The sequence below is a fragment of the Oratosquilla oratoria genome, chromosome 7 (assembly GCF_046742065.1).
Source record: "Oratosquilla oratoria isolate Oo_2021 chromosome 7, ASM4674206v1, whole genome shotgun sequence".
Classification (NCBI taxonomy): domain Eukaryota; kingdom Metazoa; phylum Arthropoda; class Malacostraca; order Stomatopoda; family Squillidae; genus Oratosquilla; species Oratosquilla oratoria.
In genome coordinates, this window is record NC_134783.1 from 49,556,533 (window position 1) to 49,579,213 (window position 22,681).

Genomic DNA, 22,681 nt, shown 5'->3' on the forward strand with positions numbered 1-22,681 from the left:
GGAGGGGTGTGTGGGGGGTGGGGGGTGAGTTTGTGACGTTAAGCCATATCATCATCATATGTATATGTATGTATATATGTGTTGCAACCTTCTCTACCGTCTTCCCACACTCACCTATGTTCCTCCTTTGCAGCTCTTCTTCCTGACGAAGTCTTCGCCGTCGACGCAGACCTCCCTCGGTACTCCTGTGGCGCCCCAGCGGTACTCTCGCTCGCTCCTCTCGTGAGAGTGGTACCGTTTCGCTGCCGCCCTGTGACAGTTCCGAGGTAATTGCCAATTATAACTTGTGAGGATACGGTGTAGTATGTGTCCAGAGCAATATAGACATGGATATACATGTAGAGATAGATAAATAGAGAGAGAGAGGGAGAGAGAGTAAAGTAAGAGAGAGAAGTAAGAGAAAAGAGAGAAAAGTAAGAGAGGGAGAGGGAGAGAGAGAGAGAGAGAGAGAGAGAGAGAGAGAGAGAGAGAGAGAGAGAGAGAGAGAGAGAGAGAGAGAGAGAGAGAGAGAAGGGGGGGAAGGGGAGGAAAAGAAAGAATAAAGAAAAGGAGGAGGAGGATAAGGAAAAGAGAAAAAAGAGGAGAAAAGGAGAGAGCAGGATGGGAGGCGGGATGAGGAGGAAGGAGAGAGGAGAGGGGAAGAGGAGGAAGGAGGGGAAAAGGATGGAGTAGCAGGGAAGGAGGAGGAGGAGGAGGAGGCCGTGGAGGAAGGATAAGGAAGAGAGGATGAAGCTAGATAACAAGAGTGGTTAGAAGGGGGAGAGGGAGGAGATGTAAAATTTCTTTTAGTTGTTAGCAAACTAAGGTAAATTATATATAAAACTGATGTCATTATATTGCGATGCTACGAGTATTATCTCGGGCGACGTATGAAAAAATTCTCTAAAATAATTTGCACAAATATGTAAAAATATTCTCCAAACTCATTTGTACTAAATGTACATCAAATAAAATGTGGATGAAACCCCTCAAAAAAAATATCTTTGCCTCAGACTTCACAAGGGTCACTTTGCAATGTTTTGCAATATGGTGAGAGACTAATGAATACTTGCAAGTGATGGTTCTTTAAGATGGGCGTAAGAGAGAATCATCTCCCCCCTGCCCACCTTCAAGACTCAGCAAAATCTTCTTGCTTACCTGCGGGTGCAAAATGATGAAAATAACAACGATAATAATAATAATAATAATAATAATAATAATAATAATAATAATAATAATAATAATAATAATAATAATAATTCATAAAAATAATAATAATAATAATAATAATAATAATAGTAATAATAATAATAGTAATAATAATATATTATCATTATTATTACAGTAATAATGATAATCATTATATAGTAATAACAATAATGATAATAATGGTGATGACAATGATAATAAAAACATAATATACTTATTGTACTTTGAAAATGCGAATTCAAGATTATGTTCTGTGGGAAGCAGATTAAAAAAAATAAAATAAAATAAAAAAAACATGGTGAGCTCCTTTGAAAGTTGGGTCATTCTTTACATTGTTTATTCAACTCACCGCCAGGTCAGTGACGTAATCGCGTCTCGACATGGGAAGCTGGGTCACCTGCCATCTGGTGAACGAACAGGTCATACGAGGTCACCATAAGGTTCGAGGGTTCCTGTCATTTACTTGAGATTTGGGCCGCAGTTTAGTGGCGCGCGCGCACACACACACACACACACACACACACACACACACACACACACACACACACACACACACACACACACACACACACACTCTCTCTCTCTCTCTCTCTCTCTCTCTCTCTCTCTCTCTCTCTCGATGGTGCAGTTGGTAGAGTTCCCGGCTGCCACTACGGAGGTCCGGGTTCGAATCCCGCCCAGGGATGACATAATTTCAGTATCGCTGCGCTACGGGTTGTTACTCCAACTTTCGTGGGCGGGGAGTTGGGGGTGCCAAGTGCGTGTAAGGTCACAGCATTACCCATAGATCGGTCATATATGAGCTCTGAGCTCTCTTCCGGGAGGGAAATAGCTGTCGATCACGAGTCCAACACGTGATCCAAAGACCATGGTGAATCACATACACACACTCGTGTGTTTGTGTGTCGTACAACATGAGTATATGAGACTTTGTTTTTTATTGTTTCAAGGAAATTACTTTTGTGATTGTTTTGGTTCCAACACATAAAGTGACATTTGCTAAACAGAAAACCTCGCTTGACCATACAAGCCTTATTAGGCAAGCAGGTGCCATGAAGGATGAAAAAAAAAAAAATGTGCAGGAATTCGTAACGCATTGTGTGTGTGTGTGTGTGTGTGTGTGTGTGTGTGTGTGTGTGTGTGTGTGTGTGTGTGTGTGTGTGTGTGTGTGTGTGTGTGCGTGTGTGTGCGTGTGTGTGTGCGTTTGTGTGTGATTTACCGTGATCATGAAGTACATACGTAGACCGTTTCATGAACAATGCCTTACATACGCACGTACGCACGTACGCACGCACGCACGCACTCACACACACACACACACACACACACACACACACACACACACACACACACACACACACACACACACACACACACACTATGCCCGTTTTTCAAAATCAACAACGGCTTGCAGAATGGTAGTGCTTTTCAAAATCTGAGCGTGTGTGATTCACCATGGTTTTGGATCCCGTGTTGGACTCGTGATCGACAGCTTTCACCCTCCCGTAAGAGAGCTCAAGGCTCATATATGACCGATCTATGGGTAATGCTGTGATCTTACACGCACACACACACCCAACTCCCCGCCCACGAGAGTTGGAGTAACGACTCGCAGCGCATCGATACTGAAATTATATCAGTCCCGTGCGGGATTCGATCTCGGACCGCTGTGGGAGCAGCGTGCGTGAGTGTGTGTGCGTGCGCGCGAGCGTATGTGCTTGTGTGTGTGTGCGCGCGCGTGTGTGTATGTGTGCACGCGCGCGCGCCATGGCGGGAAACACGACTCGTTCTTGAGACTTACAGCACGCGTTGTCTCGCCCAAGGCATCTCAGTGGAATAAGGGCGTAAGACGCTCTTACTCTCGTACACGAGCAGTTAGACGACCGTGGCGCACTGTTTGGATCACTGGGTCCTAAACTCGCTTCCTTAGTATCCTCTTTGCTCTCAAGGAGGGAGGGGCTGCAAGGTATTGACAGTATTCCATAAAGTAGCTCACTATATACCTGAGATTGATATGCATTCTTCGAAGTTAACATTTGTCTTTGTTGGTACATGATGTTTACATTTTATTCTTAATATTTATAAGTTACTGTTCTTTAAATAGACGCATGAGACTATTGAAAGTATGATTTTCGGGGTAGCGGAAGTGAGAGAGGGCATAACGTCCCCTCCTCCATCCCCAACACATAAAAAAAGTCTTGGAAATATCGATTTGATTTTTGTTGTATGGTAAAACGTCAAACGACCTCTCAGTTGAGGTGGGTCAAGGAAGCAATGAAGACGCGTCTGACAGTTACACGGACTAAAGTGCACCCTCGGCTTCCTTAAACGCTTAAGATGTATATAAACACGTTTCCTTAATGCATTCGAAACAGGTAGCATTGGTTCTTAAGAAAACAATATTATTAGGTAACAATGACTATGTACCATCGTTATTACAGTCAACATCCAGTTAAATTTTCTCTTGTATTCGGAATATGAAATAATATATAAGGAATCATCAAGGTACTGTATCTTGACGATCCGATGCAAGCGCATCGAATTTTGCAGACAGAATATCAGTCACAAGTTGTAGCTGTGCCCTACCTAAGCTCACTGTGGCATAGGGCCCTAATGCACATACCCCTCACGCGCGAGGCACGGGGGTCTTAGGGGCTGGGGGGGGAGCAGGTGGCTCTTCGCAGCTGTTACAACCCCCAAGCCCCCTTGGCAGAGTTGCTAAGTTATGTTAACATGTTGAATTTATTAACCCTACGCCGTTTAGTAACTACAAATATAACGAGTTCAGGTTGATAAGGTTAGACTGACGCTGTCGTAGAATGTGTAAAATGACTATGTTCAAAGTTATTTCTCTTTGATCACCTTAGTGAAAATTTACCAAACGACATTAGTACGGGGCTGTAGCGAAAGTAACCCATTAGTGCAATAATACATATAATATTGGACTAAGTAGATTGGGTATATAATTCACTTTTGATCAAGAAAATTTAGCAAAATGTATCAACTGTGTTTTCCATTTACAAACACCAAGTATGGATAGTAATGGGTCCAAGATCCTGCTGAAAAGAATTCAGAATAGGCAACTATCCACAGCTACTACGCGACCACTACAGCTTGGCAAGAGGCGGAGAACACATGTCGCCTGGATGCATCTGTTTTATGCATAAACTACTCGCTTTAAATTTTTAATATTTGACAGAGGTGACATACGAAACAAAACACTGAACCAGGAAGCGATGATCGGTACGATCCTTGCAATATTTTTGCATCTTGAGAATGTCTATACTCACTTAAATTAGAAAAGTAGCCTAAAGTAATTAGTATGATACTATCTGGGAATATATTCATATCGTTAAATTACGTTTCAAAATTAAAAACTTTAGAGGATTTAATAACTGAGCTGCTGCAGAATCGTGTTTGCAGTCAGAATCTGAAATTGAAAATTTTGTAGGAAGATTCAGCCTATGCAGTGAAAAATAATTATATAGTTTATTTACCTAAAATGTACTTCACCGTACTGGCCTGCTATCTGGCGGCGAAACTGCGAACTATACGAGTCGAGTTGCCAGGAGCCGCCAGCTAGAGTACGGATATTTCTTTTTTGCGTAAAAAGTAACGATTATATCTACAAAATAAAACAAGGATTCATTTACCAATTACTTTTAGAAGATATTAAATATATATAGAATGTATATTATAATGTATAAAGTTGTTATAACGATGTGTTTGTCTTTCAGGGAAACACGGATCGGTGTATGTACGGCGCCAGTTGTGAGAGGGGTTAGTTTGTCACGACCATTCAAACGGTACGGTTGTGCAGCGAGGCGTCTCCAGTTTACATACTTCTCGTTCCAAGCACACAGACCACCATGCGGTGGCTTAAACAGAATGTGGCCATTGTTGCGGCCACTGTGGTCCTTCTACTATGTATTTCTGAGGTAAGTTGACTTGTTATCCAATACCCTTTCGGAATTGTTAAGAAATATCTGTATGATTGTTCATAAGCTTGAGTTATAATTGGTTGTTAACGTGTCTCTCTCAAGATACCCCCAGAGCTTAACCATTTTCTTTCCTTTTGTCAACAGACAACAGCGAACGCGAGATTCGAACTTCGGTTGAAACAGTTTGTGAATACTTACGGGAAAGACAGCCAAGGACATTGCTGTAGCGGTTACAAGAACAAAAACGGAAAATGCAGTGGGAACTGTGCTACCAAATTTCGGGTATGCCTGAATGTCTATCAGGCTGAGATAGATCTCTCATCTCCTTGTGCTTTTGGAGAGGCCACGACACCCGTGCTTGGACATAACCGAGTGGATTTCGAAACCGTGGAAGGATTCACGAATCCAATTATGTTTGATATGCCTTCCTGGCAGGTAAGGTGGTAGTGAAATTTTCTCGATACTTGATCATGAGCAACTACACTTGATAGTGGGTTGGTATCGTTAAATCACGAAGTTTGTATGGTATGATGTATTAAGAGTTTTCTCACGAGATATACGTTGGTCATCGTTTTTTATAAGAAGTTTGGAAAATATGAATGGAACAAAGTGGTGTTTTGAAAAGTTGTTTATAACGCGTGTGTTCAAAGAAAGTGTGGGCGGTTTGTGAAGTGTTTTGAACAGTCTACGGGTTATTCAACTACGGCCAGCGAATGGATCTAGTAGTTTTCGTTCAATTTACCAAGAAAGGGGTGGGAGGGATGTTTTGAGACAACGAAAGACTGATGAACGTCAAGACCACAGATAACATGTCTTGCAGTGGAAAAAGGGTTATCGTGTTAATGCACAAGATTTAGTTGCAACAAATATCGCAATTGTATGTGCATTTGAATTGAAGATAATTTGTTACTCAGTGATTGTTAACTTAGATGTGTTAGTGACAAGAGAAAATTGAAAATTGACCAAGAAGTAAACTACAAAATTGATTTTGTAGTTAGTGAGAAAATAAATTTCCAAGTGCATAGTGATGACCTTACACGCCATACATAAAAGTGATTTAATGATAGCAATCACAACCATCAATGTGACAGTGTTAATGAAACAGTAATAAGAAAAGAGAGAAAAAGTGAAATATAAATAAAATGAAATAAAATGTGAATAATGTGAAGTTAAAAAAAAAAGTGTTTGTGTGGATTATCCTGCGTTTTTTTTCAAAAAAAGTTTTTTCTTTGATCCTGTAGGGTACTTTCTCGCTCATCATCGAAGCTTGGCATGAAGAAAACAACGGAACAGAATCATATGCCGGTAAGTCTTAATCTAGTTTAACTTCTTCGTAGTTAACTAATGGGAACGGGACAAGATGTGTTCACTAATCTAGATACATAGATTCGTTCATAGGATTTCGGTATATATGTATATATAAAACAGTTACGAGAACTTATGCTTGATATGTGTTGGGGCCGTGATGCGTTCAGACCACGTAGGAGAACAAACGTACTTCATATTTTCAAACGTTGTGGACAAACTTTGAAACGTTGAGTTCAGGCTTATAAATCGAGTGAAATGTGTAGATAAGAGTGGCATCGTTAAAGGAGATACCATGCCACGGACCTTATCGGTGTGGGAAACCTGTTATCATTGTTTTGAGGGGATTGTGTGTGTGTGTGTGTGTGACTTGAGATCGAGCAGTTACGGTCTTGCTATGTATGTGCACATGGGGATGAATGTGAATTTAGAGATGGATGGAAGATTCGTATGTTTACACTATGTAGACATGTGGTTGTACAAAGTTGTGTATGTGTGCTGATGTACGTGTTTATACATACACATGAATGTAGTGGGCTTACACAGGAGTACCAGATGTATGTACTACAACATTCTATGTATCTTCTTCACTACAAGTCGCACTGTACATAGCTGTAAATTTGGTTTGATTCTACCTGTATGCTTGTAATTACACATGCTTCAGTATATAAACCATACATGTTCATAGCAAACTTGTATACATCTCTTCTCACACGTTTCTGGTACGGATTCTTTAGAAACGTCACACAACATATCACACGCACTTTCAAACACAAACACACACACACACACACACACACACACACACACACACACACACACACAGAGTAACAAAATTCACATATAGTTTGTTGCTCGGGTTGAGCTTAGATGGGCATTTCAGGAGACAGTTAAAATTGTACTTTAGGTGGATGTTTTATAACATTTTTGTTTCCTATGAGGGTTCATAGATTAGCAAGGAAAACAACTGAAACTGTTAAAAGAGAATCTCTCACTCTTTCACTCTCTCGCACAAACACAATCTCGAAATGTCCATTTTCAATGTAAGTTCTCTATATGTAGGCTTTCTAGTTCCCAATATGACTGCCATGGATAATACATGTAAGCTTTATAAGATGCTAGTATTCATGTAGGCTGTATGTTTGTGTATACGAGTACAAACACACACACACACACACACACACACACACTGGGATTTCGATGGCAAATACTTTAGTTAATATTGGTACATTGTCTCTTATGTATGGGAAACAATGAATCTAATTTAATATCTACTTCCAACTCGGCCAATTGATATGGCATTATTTTTTTATGTTCAATGGCTTGGACAGGGAAATTACAATTATTTGCGTGCACACACACACACACACACACACACACACACACACACACACAGGTATGAATGTATGAACACCATACATGATGGCATTTGTACATGTTAGTGTGTATTCTCGTTTAGTATACTTGAACATCACGACTTAATGTGTCTGCTTCGCTTCTGCCTTCTTTCCCTCTGGATGGTGTCCAACACGATGTTTGTTCTCTTTCTTCCAACGTGCCAGTACCATCTCGACCGAAGCATATTTTCTTTCCTTTGCCCCTCGTTTCGTATTTTTCTCTTGCTTTCGAAATTCTCATCATAGTTATGCCCACACGAATTTGGTAAATAATGTTTTTCGTTTTTATTTTTTTTTTCGTGAAAATCGACTTTCTCTTAAGACCATACTTACCGTACAGTAACGTGATGCATACTATAAAACATCCCGATCTCTCATAGTTCAGCTCTGTCACTATGGACGGTATTTATCTTAATAAAATGACCTAACGGCAGATTCAGTAAAGTTTATTAAAATGTAGCCAGACGAACTACAAATGTCCTTGAATCAAGTTTGGTTTTCCTCAGTCATAAACAACCCAACTAAACACTCGTTCCCACTATAAGTAGTCCATAGACACCTATTCTTCGTTTACTTGAAATTCCAAAAGTAATTGGAAATGATAATTAAAGAAACACTTAAAGTATTACACGCATCCATATATTTTTTTTCAACAAGTGTATTCTTAATCTTCGTTACTTATATTTACTCTTCCCTCCATACACATTTTGCCATTTCCATCAGTAACACATCTGCTAATATGTGGTTCAAGAACCGCTTAGTCTCCCTCCTCCTCCTCCCCCCCCACTTTCCCTCTCCTACCGTCCCTTTCTGCATTGCTTTGCCCGTTTTCTATTCCTCTGCCAACTTCTCCCCATATGTCCTCTCCTCGCCTGCACCCCAAACCCCTTTTCCTTCCAGAACCTTCCTACGGTTTTTCTTTCCAGTCGTATCCTGGTAGTTCCTCTTTTTTGGAGTGTTGGATCTTAAATGACTGGATACTTCAAACCAGGAGCTACAATAGTTGTGTTACTTTATCATAATTTCTTTGCCGGGTCTTGCTACCATTCCATTCTTGTTTATCGTGTTATGTTGACTTCGGCTTTGGAGACTTTCTCTCTCTCTCTCTCTCTCTCTCTCTCTCTCTCTCTCTCTCTCTCTCTCTCTCTCTCTCTCTCTCTCTCTCTCTCTCTCTCCAAATATCCTTCCCATTACTGCAAAACCCTTTCTATGGTCTAAACTCTTTTCCATATGCTTTACATTTTTTTTCTCTAAGTAATTTTATCCCATTGTTGAATGTATACTGTTCCAGCTCTCGTTTCCGTGAATATGTATATTCTCACAACGTACACCCTTGAGCTTCATGCTCTTGAAATGGTATACAAATCCCCAGGTGAAGTTAAGAAAGGGATCATGTTGCACTTAGCAAGCGTGACGTATATACCGAGGCTCTACATCCCCGGCCATTCAAGTTGGGTTAGGGCTAAAAAACAACCCATAATGGATAAGCGAGCTACCCCTGCATAGGGCTAAAACTTGAAGCCTGGAAATGTGTGTGTGTGTGTGTGTGGAGCTGTGTATCATTGTGTGCGCGCCCTTGCCATGTCTTCCCATTTAAAATGTGCATCGAGGACATGTGAGCCTTTCTCAGTTCTTTAAGGTATGGGATAATCCTCGCTGGGCTTGGTGGTTGATCGTGTTAGTTGTATGTAGGTACGAAAGGTGCAGGAGTAGCTCAGTGTTGTCTGTGGTGGCCATGTCGGTAGCGCTCGAGACCCAGAAGGGTGAGGTGGGAGAGAGAAAGGGGGAGAGGCAGAAGGGTGAGACGGGAGAAAGGGGGGAGAGAGAAGGGGGGAGGATAGGGTAAGAGAGAGAATAGAGGAGGCTATGGAAAGAAAGAGAAAGAGAGAAAATAGTGAAGGAGAGAAAGAAGGGAGAGGGAGGTTGAGGCGAAGATATATTCCTTCTCTGCGTTTTCTCACACTGATAAGGAACACCGACGGTAGCATATCATTGGGCTTAACTGTGGCTTAGTTCCTCTCGATATGATCGAGATCATCCCTGTTCCTCGTGTGGTGCTCCGTGGAGTGCCAACCTCTTCAGCACGAGGATGAGGATTTTATTCAGCTGAGATGTGACCTTAGGTCATGGCCGAAGCTCCTCAGGCTTGGTTGAAGCAGTTCCGCCCGATATGAATAAAATCGTTGGACATTAATAAGGATATATAATAATAGTCAATGTCCTGGAAAGGGGGTGGTTAGAATTCGCCTTCCAGGTAAGGTGACTGGAAGCCAAGAATGTTTGATGACGTTTCTTTGACGTGATTCGATGAGTGACGTCACCGAAAATGCATCGTTAGAGGGAAACTGAAGATTACCTAACGAACTGTACTTCGTATCTGTTCCTTAAAGTTCGGTGGAGTTGGTACTTATCGTGATACGCAAGACACCTTGAAGTTGGACCTCCAGGACCCTGGTGTTACTTGAGTGTGTTGTCCAGGAGTTGTCAGGACAGCCGAGGGGAGTCGGGTGGGTGTTGGCAGTTGCGGTGTGAAGAAAGAGTAGAGGGGTTGGGTGGGGGGGTAGGAGGGGGAGGAAAGATGGGGGGGGTCGGAGACGGACATGGGGTAATGGAGAGGTAACCCAGCTTAGCCAGGGGCTCCTGTCTGAAAGGAGCATTCTGCTCTATTTGCAATAGGACTTGGTTAAATCTTGGAATGGAAGTTTGGGACGTGTTATACAACAGGTATAGGTATTTTAGGTGTACTTACAGTCCGGGTTCTGCACAATTGGTGTGGAGTGGATGGATGGATGAAGCGAGCTGATTTGGTGGGAACTTTCTTGGGAAAGAGGAAGATGTCGTTATGCTGCAGACACTGTGTCCTACGTGACAGAGACGCCTGTCTCCCCGGGCGTCATTTGTTTGTCATGTCGCTTATAGTATTTTGTCGTTTATACAATCGGCTGGTTTGATAAGGCTGTAAAAATTGCCACCGCCTCGCGCGCGCGCGCGCGCACACACACATGACAGGTTTCACTGATACCGTGTCGTTAGTGTCTCGGTATAGCAAAAAGTTGAAATGGCTTTTTTATTATGTTTATATTTTTGGCAACATTGTTACACTGGGTTTCCTCTTGACATATTTCACCTTCCCCGTACCCTTCCCCCCAATGAAACTTCCCAGCGGACCACTTTACCCCCGAAAAGAAAAACATTATTCCCCCCATTACAATTTCCTGAGTTATCTTGGTCTCTTTGATTGCTTCCGTCCTCTACATTAGGCGCATGGGGGGGATGGGGGGGACTCTTTCCACCCACCGGATCCCATCCCACCCTTCCCCGACCACCGTTTGCCTCCCCAAGACCGCAAGAGAAGTGGTTTCCAAATGTCCCTCTTCTCCTCCTCCACCTCCCATCGCGTCCCTTCCCCATGAAGCCGCGCTGCACCACTTAGGCCGTTTCGTCACGGCGTTTAGTGTGTATAGCCTAGTGTTTAGTGCCTAGTGGTAGCCCTTTCGCGCGTACTTAGTTAAGGGTGGGGTGGTTAGTTAGAACCCTTTAAAGGGGCTTTGCTCGCTTGGCTGCTGGCGTCATGGGCGAGGTGGGCGTTGGGCGGCGCCGGCGGATTGGTGACGCCGATGGGCCAGCCCACTTTTGGGGCTGTCGTGTTTGTGGAGACGAGACCTGTGCACTTGTAGACGAAGCCCCCACACCCATCCCCTTTTTTATGACTTGACTATTCTTAGTTCATCCATTCCTGACAGTGGACTATCCTTTCCCTCCCCTTTCCCATTCCTTTCACTTTTTTTTTTTTTTTTTTTTTACCTCTCCCGTTCCCGTCTTTACACACAATTTCCATCTCTATCCCCTTTTCCCTAGCCTTCACCCTGCTCCTTCCCCCTTCCTTCCCTTTCCTCTCCCATTCCACTCCCTTGACTCTCCTTTCCTTCTCCCTTTCCTTTCCTTAATCTTCACCTCTCCTCCTCGACCTCCCCCCTTCCCCTTCCTTCCTCCTCGGGCGCCGTTCTTCCTCGCCTTCGCCCTCAGGCACGGGCAAGCCTTCAGTTTCCCATGCACACCTTCCCCCACCTCCACCTCCTCGTTCTTCCTCTTCCTCCCCGACCCCCCCCTCCTCCTCCTCCTCCTTCTACCTTCCGTGTATGGCAGCTTATAATATTAAGACATGCATTAAGCTGCCTTCGGGCTATGAGCAGCTCAGAAGCGAATGAGGACCAAACGGAGGTACTGCTCGTTGAGTGAAGACGTTATTGAGCTGTTGTATGAAGGAGCAGATGTGGGGGAACTGCTCTCCGTATTGAGAAAACAGCTGCTGTCAGAGGAAGAGGAGGAGGAGCAGCAGCTCGGAGCGAGGCAAGGGTAGCAGTTGTAGTGGGGTCTGGAGGAGGAACCAGGAGCGTTGGACGTGGACCAGGAGGAGGAGGAGGAGGTGGAGTCGCTATAAGTTCCTCACCATCCGTCCGTTCCCTGAGTGATGCCATACGCCGGTCACCTCTTTCCCTCTCCCGGTGTTGCCGACCCGTCTTTTCCTTGCGCTTCTTTTTTTTCCTGGCAATTCATTGTTATAACAGAAGGATTCTTGTACTGCTTGTCTGGAGTATGTTATGTCTTCGTGTACTGTTCGGACCAGTTTCGTTAAGGTAAACTGGCTACGAGGACTTTTGGCATTAGCAATGGTTCACGTTCGTTCGCTCGCTCGCTCGCTTACTGGGTGAGAAAGTCTGGTTGAAGTCATTTCCTGTGTTAAGAAGGAGACTCGAGGCATCAATTTGCCGTGAACGGGGGTTTTAAGTTGGTGGGTTGAAGTCTCCCCCCACCCCCCACTCTTTCAAACCCACTAACTTAACCCCCAACCCCTTTTCCAACTTTGGGGTGATGGGAGAAGGCGAGAGGTTCGGTTGTGGGGTTGTGAGGTTTGGTCATGGTGAAGAGAATGGTTGGGTGCGTTTAGGTACCGTAGTAGATCGAAGCCTACAAGTTAATCTCCCCTACGACCCAAGAGACTCCATTACGTCAGAATAGGATTTGTAAAACAGGAGTCTCCTCATTGGCTGGGCAACTTCGTGATTTCATGGGTGTTCATATGTACCGGGTGATTACACTCTCACACAGTTGCCACCAAAAGTCTAATCTTCTCTTTTGCATTCAGTTACCCCATCTTATTGATACAGTTTATTTGCTGAAACACCTTATGGTTATTTAAGTAAATGCCAATTACTCGCTAACGGTCTACATAAACATGACTCGGGGATTCAGTAAAAGACCTGGGAGGTGGACGGTTTGGTAGGGCCATGTGTTTCCGGGGGCTGGTTGGAGTAGACAGGGGGCAGGCGGGTGTAGGCAGGCTGGCAGACAAGGTGTGAATGAGGGGCGACCGCTGGGCAGACAGGTAACAGAAGTTGAAACAAATGGGCCACTCGGACTCCCAAGTGATGGAGAGGGGATGGGGTGGGGTGGTAGTTTCCGTGGATATATTAGGTGATACCTAGTTGGACTAGTAGTTGTAGTGGGAGTAACTAGTAATGTAATTGTGGGTGTACTCTCTCTCTCTCCTGGCGACATCTCTCTGGAATCTTCGTGACATGCACAGGCCACAACGATGACGTAGTCAGAGGATCCGGGCATTCTTGCAAGCAGTCAGGCAGCAGCAGCAACTCCAAAGATTGTGAGAGAGGTTACAGGTAGACTACACCGCAAGCACAGATGACCTCTTGGCCTAGCCGACCTGACCCGCTCTTAGTGCTTCTGCAGCAGCTTTTAATTTCCTGCTGGTAGCTCGCAAAGGTGCAGCCTCTCAGGTTCTGACTCCTGAGCGACTTTGTCAGTTGGTCTTGCTGTCCTGTGCTCTCTCGCTGTCAAGGAAACTACTTTTTCAGTTGCGTCATGTCGCTTGTGTTTTGCCACGACAGACGGGAGGGTGGATGCGCGAGGGAGGAGGAGGAGGAGGCCGTGGGAAGCTGAGGCATCATGCTTCGATATGTGCGCGTGTATGTATATGTATACGTGTGTATGTGTACGCGGGCCCGTGCACATGGGAGACGCTGCGAGTCGTGTGTGCGTTCGTACGTGTGTCGGCGTTGAGGAGGATCGGCCGAAGGTGTTTTTGGTCTTTGTGGGGTTGTGTGGAGAAACGAGAATTGGTTATAAACTCCCAAAGTTGACAACGGGCGTGTCTGTGTGTATTACATAATTACGTGAAGTGTTCGGTGCTTCAGCAGGTAGGCCGTGATGGAGCGACGCGATGGTATGTGGGTTCTCTGCTTGTAAACTGCGCGCGCATGCTGCCATCTGCAGGAGGTAATCGGCAATTCCTCCCCCGCCCTCTCAAAACTCGTAATGGTTATGCAGGGGGGCTAGAGGTTATGTGGCGCTGTGGCGGGTTTGTTTCGGCCTCGATTCGAAGGACGCAGATCAGAGTTCGACTCAAATAGCTACCGGTGATGCCTTCGGCCGTAGTTTAGCTCCTCCTGGCGTAATGAGCTCCTGAAGTGGTTTTGTTATACATCTGAGGTTTTGTGAGAGGAACTGTGCATTTGTGAGAAATTGTGAAAGGACGTGTGTGTGTGTGTGTGTGTGTGTGTGTGTGTGTGTGTGTGTGTGTGTGTGTGTGTGTGTGTGTGTGTAACACGTTCCAGGCGCTATCGTTACCCATAATATCGTGGCGGTAACTAACGAGTAGTTTGAATTAAATTGACAAACGTAACCATTGATCTCTTGTTATCATGTACATCACGTGACCCGTCAGATGACTTTTATTGGAGGGGAAGGGAGGGTATATTCTGTAGTGGTTGGTAATTAACTATAAAAAAATGTGAATGTCTAAGGAACTGCCTAGTATCGGCCTTATGGTCTCTTGCAGTCTCCCTCATTCTTATGTTCTTGTGTTTTGCAGTCTTCTTCAATCTTACGTTCTTGTGATTAATGACGTTTCTCTCTGATCTTTTCAGGTCCCGTGCTCATTACTCGACTGATGACCCAACGATGGCTGGACCTTGATGAGGCCTGGACGAGCGACGACCACCACACGAACCACTCGTTCCTCTCGTACTCGTTCCGGGTCGTCTGCAAGGAGAACTACTACGGCGAAGGATGTCGCAAGTGGTGCAGACCGCGAGACGATAACTTCGGCCACTACGTCTGCAACGCCACCGGTTATGTCGTCTGCCTGCCCGGTTGGCAGGGTCCCGACAATTACTGTGTTACTGGTAAGTGTACATTTGTCCCTGTTCTTTGTCACCCGTAAGCGGGGAGAAGGGGGGGAGGGTTGTCATTAACTCCCTCTCCCTTCCCCCGATTTGCCCTTGTGATATCATGGTTAAAGGTTCGGTTTCTATTAACGTTTGAGTAAGTTTTGTCCTCTTCCTCATCCCTTGGCGACAAAATGTAACGGTCTTTGTTCTTTCTTCGTCTTCCCAACAGCTGTATGCGCGACTGGATGCCATCCTGAGAATGGCCACTGCGAGAAGCCCTACGAGTGCAAGTAAGTACTGCAGAAGTTCTTCTCACCTTTGGCGAGACAAGAGGGAGTAGGCTGGCAGGCGAACGCGTCGCCCCCAAGAACAACATTCTTTTAGGGGTTAGCCTGGAAGGTATACCTTCCAGGGTCTCTGGAATCTTAGAGTATTGGGCTGCTGAAGGAGGTATCGGGTGTAGGACCCTTCTTGTCGATGTAATTGTCTTATCATGACGAAGGGTGGGCTGTCATGTTAGGGCGTAGGATTTCCAGCGTAGTCGTGTACAAAGTTGTCAACCGGGCGCGAGTTCCCAGGCGAGGGCATGTTGTTCTTGTAGTCCGGGCATGGGTTTCAGCCATGGGCATGTTCTGGATGTTAACAGGGCGTGGGTGTCTGGGGCCGGGGATGTTTTTGGTGTAAAGTGGGCGCAAGGCGTTTAGGGCCATCCCAACCCCCCCTGGGGAGCGAGTGAGGGAGGCTTCTTTAGGGGCTTCTGAAGATGGGCTCTGCGGAAAGAAGGTCGAGGTAGGGATAGAGGTAGCCATTCAACTCCTGTGACTCGTTATAGTCGAGGCAACGCCATGACCGCTCCGAATTATTTATTATCATTAATGGTTTCTTTCTGGGGGTATAAGGGGGTCTTCTGTCTTGGGATTTATCGTTGTCATACACACATCTTCTTCGGTAGGTCTTGACATTTTGCTCTTAGTACTCTTTGGTGGATCTTGGTATTCTCATTGTACTGTTTTGGGATTTTGCCTTTCGTCGCTTAATACGGGTTTATTTATCCGGTGTTATTTAGCTCTCTCTCTCTCTCTCTCTCTCTCTCTCTCTCTCTCTCTCTCTCTTTGTCTTGTTCTTCTTCTACATGTCAAACTTTTCTTCTCTTTCTTTTGGTCTATTGTCGACGTCAACCGGCCCGCCTTTGTCTGCTGTCAGCTGATTCCACAGTTGCGTTTTCCCATGTAATTCTTTCAATTCTTTGCAAGTGGGTCCTTTCTCTTCAGTCTGGAGCTTTACATTTTCACCTTTCCTTTCCTTCCCCTCTTTATGACAGCTTTGGTCTTCTCCCCTTGTCCGTCCCCTCCTCCCCCCTCTCTTCTCCTGTTCCGAACATTTTATTGATATGACCATAGCGATGCCCCATAAGCATTGGACACCCCGGTCCTCTTCGCCCCCGAGCGTTTCGTTCAGCCTATGGGCTTTATCTCTTGGTTCGTACCATGATTATTGGAAAGCAAAGTGTAAGGACAGGCTGTTTCGTATGTCATCGCTCGCGGTAGTGCAGAAACAAAGGGTGTGGCCGAAGGGTTTTGAAACAAGGTTGGGCGGTAGTATGGGTAAGGGGAAGGGTTGGGGGCTGTGTAAGGCGAGTCCCGGGTTGTATGTCACTTCCGCTGGTGGCGGATGGGGGCTGGGACTGGCTTGGTCTAGGCTGGCTGTAGGTTGGGTTGGGTTGGTAGGTCCTGTAAAGCTTAAGTGGACTATTTTGACTTTCACTTTGTGCATCTTCCCCCCCCCTCCCCCTCTCTCTCCTCATATGGCAGACATCAAATGAATTTATTGAACTGGGGGGAACGGTTCCCAGGGCAATGTACTGGAGGGCGAAGGTAAGCAATAGGGACCCGATGACGCCATCAGGCTCACTTATGGATTGCTGTCAGTCATCCACTATCGTTCTCAGTCTAAGTCTTCTTGTGACGCAGATTCTCTTCTTCCACCATTAAGTTCTCCACGGGGGTCCTAAGTACTGAACAGCGTTGTGAGGGGGAGGGGAGGGGGTATGCTTAGGGAGGGGGAACTGGTAGGATGGGTTGGGTAGGAAGGAAGGAGGTTGATTATTTAATATTTTCCTGTGACGAAGTAGCCATATTGGGTTTGTGGATCCTTTGGAAATTGAAGAAGAGTATAGGTATGATTTGTGATAAGGCATAGATAAATTTAAAGTTATATGTATATATATACTAGCTCCGATCTAATGGAGAAGAGTTATTGTGGTGAGGATGGAGTGGGGCGGGGTTAACAGGAAGTTTTATTTATTATTGTAACAATCCTTTGTTATGGCTTGTTTATGTATATAATGGAGTAGGTACAGGTGTTCTTTGTGACTGAGGTGTTTTTTTCCTTTGCTCTCTTCAGGTGCAAGCGAGGTTGGCAGGGAGCGAGGTGTGACGAGTGTAAGGTGTACCCCGGGTGCTTCCACGGAACCTGCGACAAACCGTTCAAATGCAACTGCGACGAAGGATGGGGAGGTCTCTTCTGCAACCAGGACCTGAACTACTGCACCAACCACCGCCCGTGCATGAACGGCGCTACCTGCTTCAACACCGAACCGGGGTCGTACTCCTGTCAGTGTCCGGCAGGCTTCTCGGGAACGAACTGCGAGATCGTGAACGACAACTGCGCCAACGAGCCGTGCAAGAACGGCGGAACGTGTCTGGAGAGCGGGAACAGCACCTTCGTGTGCCAGTGCCCCATGGGGTACCGGGGTCAGTACTGCGAGATTACCGGGAAGACCTGCAGCGACCGGCCTTGTCTGAACGGTGCCACGTGCCTGGACCTCAGTGACGGCTACGAGTGCCGATGTCCCTCGGGTTTCGAAGGCCCCAATTGCGAGCGTGCCAAGAACGAGTGTGCCTCGTCCCCGTGTCTGAACGGTGCCTCCTGTGTAGACCAACACGATGGCTTCAAGTGTGTCTGCCCAGTCGGGTTCATGGGTCACAGGTGTGAGACCAAAGTAGATCATTGTGCCCACCAACCATGCTTCAACGGTGGCACATGTATCGATGGAACCAACTCCTTCACGTGCCAGTGCCGCGCCGGTTTCGTCGGCGAGTTGTGCCAAGACAACGTGGACGACTGTGCCACGCGGCCTTGTGCCAACGGCGGTCGTTGCATCGACCTCGTGAACAGCTTCAAGTGCGAGTGTACTTCGGGCTTCGAGGGCGAGTACTGTAACCGGAAGGTGGACCTTAACCCCTGCGCGTCCAACCCGTGCCACAACGGTGGCACTTGCACGATCACGGATCGGCGGTTCGCCGGGTACCAGTGTACCTGTCCTCCAGGTATTATGGGTCTCCGGTGTGACGTCAACCCGCAGCTCGTCTCCGGAGGCCACACAGAATCTGCAGGACCCATGTCCGCCGCTCAGGTCGTCCTTATCGTCACGTTCTCGGTCGCCGTGCCCCTCCTGGCCGTCATCTCTGCCATCGTCATCGTGTGTATGAAACGCCGGCGTCGGCAGGATAGGGCCCGCGAAGACGAGGAAGCCCGTCGGCAGAACGAACAGAACATGGTGCACAACGCCGTCAACTCTGTCAACAACTGCAAGACGATTGAGGGGAACATGATCTTCAATTCGTTGGATTACCCGTGCAAGCCTCTCAACACGAAATCCGGTCAGCAGTTACACCAACAACAGCAACATCACCAGCATCTCCATACTGCCTACCACCCGGAACCTGACTACAAGTCCTGCGAGAAGACCTACAGCATCGTGGCTACCCGGAGCACCAAGACACTCAACACGGACGTCTCGCGTCTCTCCTTGGCGGAGAAGCTCGAAAAGGACCTCGAGAGCCTGTGTGGCGCAACGACCCCACATCCCAGGGGACCTTCTCCCCATGACTTTGTTTCTGTGAACTCTGGTATGACTGCAGTCTGCAAACCAGTCGACCATCATAATATGCCCAGGTCGCAAAGTAATAGGTAAGTGTAATTAGACCTTTTGGACGCTCGAGACCTGAAGGAACCGTGCACAAGCCACCAATATTTTAGGGTCACACACACACACACACACACACACACACACACACACACACACACACACACACACACACACACACACACACACACACACACACACACACACACACACACACACACACACACACACACACACACACACGCACACACACACACACACACACACACACACACACACACACACACACACACACACACACACACACACACACACACACACACACACACACACACACACACACACACACACACACACACACACACACACACACACACACACACACACACACACACACACACACACACACACACACACACACACACACACACACAGTTAACCCCTTCTGAACAGACTGATAATTTAACTTCAGGTCCCGGATGTACTTTTACTGTTTATGATAAATTTTGAGTATATTGACAATGAAATTGTCCCACAAAATTCATATACAGTTGATGCTTTGTACGCGAACGCTCCAACTTACCTCCTCTGTCTCTTCCTCCACAGTGAAGTATACAGCAAGCGGCCGGGCAGTGTCGGCCTCGGAGGAGGTGTTGTGTCCTCCTCCTCCTCCTCCACCTCCTCCTCGAATAACAACAACGATGTGCACAATTCGACGCACACGTTATCCTCAACGTGCAGCCCTTCGACGTGCACCACACCCTCGAGTGTCTACGTTATCGAGGAGCACTATGACGATGACAGCTACATCGCGACGGAGGTCTAGCGGTCGACTTAAAAAAAATACAGGACTAGTTATTTTTAATTATTGTCATTAAGTTAATTCGTGGACGCCAAAAGAATCTATTCACTGTCTCTCGCGCAAGTTGCATTGCAACATGTGACTCGATTTTTTTTTTTTTTTTCTTCGCTCTCCATAACTTTCTTGAAGTTGGTGCCTGCAAGCGGGTAAAGCAGTTCTATGCTGCTTTCGCAACTACTACTACTACTACTACTATTGCACTACTGTTACTACCACTGTGACTACTGAAACTTCTTTTCTTTGAAATGTTGTGAAGTGAGCAAGCCACTTCTTTAGTCCTATTCGTTTAGTCCTACTCCTACCCAAAGATGTTTTTTTTAATTTAGATCGTGCCTGGATGTTATTTATTTATTGTTGAAGAATTTGATTATAAGTGACAAAGTTGGCGTGAGTGGCGACAGTGCTCGTGTTTATTTGACTATTTAGTGGTTGGAATTAAACAGAAAAACATAAGCGAGTGATACGAAAGTCTTCATGATCACCCACCCACCCACCTGACCTCCCATCTGCACCCTCTGGCAGCTGGTGCGGGCTGGGGAGGATGAAGGGTGGGGGGGGACCCGCCAATCAGCTGATTTGCAACGGGAACCTTGAGAACACAGAGCCAAAGATGACTTCATTGTTGCTAAGTCCCAGGGCCCTTGCAGTCGAGCTGAGATCGATAGAGAAGACCCCAACACGAAGTACAACCCGAAGAGGAGGAGGACCAGGAAGCGACCTCCTGCACCAGCTCTTCTACCCACTCCGAGCAGAGGACTTAGCGCTACGCGTCTACCACGTCACTGTTCCAATCTAGTGCCAAGCTACTTAGTGACGTCACCGTTAAGTGGATGACGTCATGCGCAAACTATACTGCCAGATGACGGTGGCGATGATGGCAAAGTGGATGATGATGATGTTTAAGTGTGAAGAGAAAGTGGTGAAAGATTAGGGCAACTACTCTGGGTTGCGTTGTACTTAATCATCATGATGTTCAGATTTACTTCAAGTCCTTTGTTGTGAAAGATTTGGTGATGAGAAATGCTTTGATAAATATATATACATGTACACAAGTGTATATATATATTTATTATGTCAATAATTCACCATACACAACCCCCAACCCCCTTCCCTGTACCTTCCTATTTGTATGCATGTCATGTCACCCCATTTTTATACATTACTGGTATGTTTGGCGTTGTGTAGTGCTTTGAGTAAAGCTGCACAAGGGCGTGCACGCACATACGCACAATACAGATGTAAAAAAAAAAAAGAAGAAAAATCAGGAATTCGATATCAGGATCTCAGAGGTTTCACCTTTTTATTAATATTTAAAAAAGTATCATTTAATAACTATGTAAAGGAAAAAAAAAATTCCCTCGGGTATTCTCTTGATTAAGAAAAAAATCGTGATATTTTTCACGCCATTTCGGACATGTAATTGACAGTTTTTTTACTCTAATGTTAAACTACTTAATTTGTAGCTAGAGGGGAGGGAAGGGGACGTATTACAGAGGTACAGTTTCTCTCTGACATTGACAATTTTTTGTGTACAATTCGATCACAATGATCCGCTTGGTTTCTTGGCAGCCTCGGTCTTTGTATCTATGTTTAAGACCTAAATCAAACCCTCCCCCCCTCCCTTATAGGAAGGAGAATCCCCCCCCTTCCCCCTCCCTCCTATTCACAGCCACACACTCCGGTACGCTGTTGCAGACAGAACCTATCATCAGTCATCCATTGAGACCCTCTTTGTAACTGTTCACCCAGTCCCCCGTAGACCCTCAAGAGTGACACTACGTATGTTTGCCTCTCACCCACCGAGGACACCCAGAAGCTCCTGGATCCCTTCAGCCAGTTCCAGAAGACTCTCTCCCATGACAATCACCGCCTTCCTAAGAATGATTTTACTCCAGACCTGAAGCCTCAACTGGTGTGAGAGACGGACGGGAGCCGAAGTTATCCTAATTCCAAAAGGTTCCCACATCCTCATGTCAACAAGTCATCCCATCCTCCCTCCCTCCCTCCCAAGGTTCTTCATCCATCCCACCAATCACTTCGGGGTTGTCTGGCTTTGCGAGTGTCGTTGTGGCATTTCTCCCCTAATGGATGACAAGTGTTGCCAACCAAGGGATCCTTCTTTTTTTTCTCTCTCTCTCTCACCTGGGCCAGACGAGCCCTGTGTATTTTTTTTCTTACCCTCTTTCCAATAATTGAAAAGACCAAAGCACTTGCATCACGTGAGGGAAATGTATGCTTCTTTTTACAGAAGGTACCTATGTACTTGTGAGAATATATCAAGACGTGTAAATATGTCAATTGTATATAGAAATAAAACCAAGGTATTATTTTTTCAACAAGACAACTTTTTTCTTGTTCCTTTGATGAATTTTGAGAAAGAAAATGGAGAGTAGCTCCCAGCCAATCGGAGCCAGTGACCTAAATGACCCGTAAATCCCAAAGGGGGTAAATTTTTGACCCGGATCTGGTCGGCCGATTTGGCCCAAACTTGCCCTAGTGAGAGACAGCGGTACACACAGCACTGTGAGGTGCATATGAGGAGTCTGGGTCAGAGTTTATAAAAGATTCCAACCCCACATGAACACACGCACATACGCAAACTCACACACGCGTGCAGGTAGGTACAGGCACACACACACACGCACGTCTAGAATCTAGACATAACAAAGGATTACAAAGGCGGAGCATGCCGACAGGAGACCTTTTGGTCCATAACTAGGTCGGATGCGAAAAAACATAAATTATAATAATAAAAAAATGCATAGGTATAGTTAAATAATAAACAGGTAAATAGTAGATAATAAACTGACAGTTAATATCAAATGAAAATCAAGCAAATAAGCAGGCAATAAACAAATAAAATAAATGGCAGT

General features: G+C 45.7%; 1 protein-coding gene across 1 annotated transcript; it reads left to right on the forward strand.

Moving 5' to 3' along the window:
* Positions 1–4,929: 4,929 nt before the first annotated feature.
* Delta (neurogenic locus protein delta) lies at positions 4,930–21,823 on the forward strand. The gene is made up of 7 exons (XM_076188210.1): positions 4,930–5,126; positions 5,274–5,564; positions 6,371–6,434; positions 14,776–15,033; positions 15,248–15,308; positions 17,422–18,990; positions 19,553–21,823. Exons 1-7 carry the CDS (start codon positions 5,058–5,060, stop codon positions 19,770–19,772), a joined length of 2,532 nt encoding a protein of 843 aa, XP_076044325.1. The 5' UTR covers positions 4,930–5,057; the 3' UTR covers positions 19,773–21,823.
* The last annotated feature ends 858 nt before the right edge of the window (positions 21,824–22,681 follow it).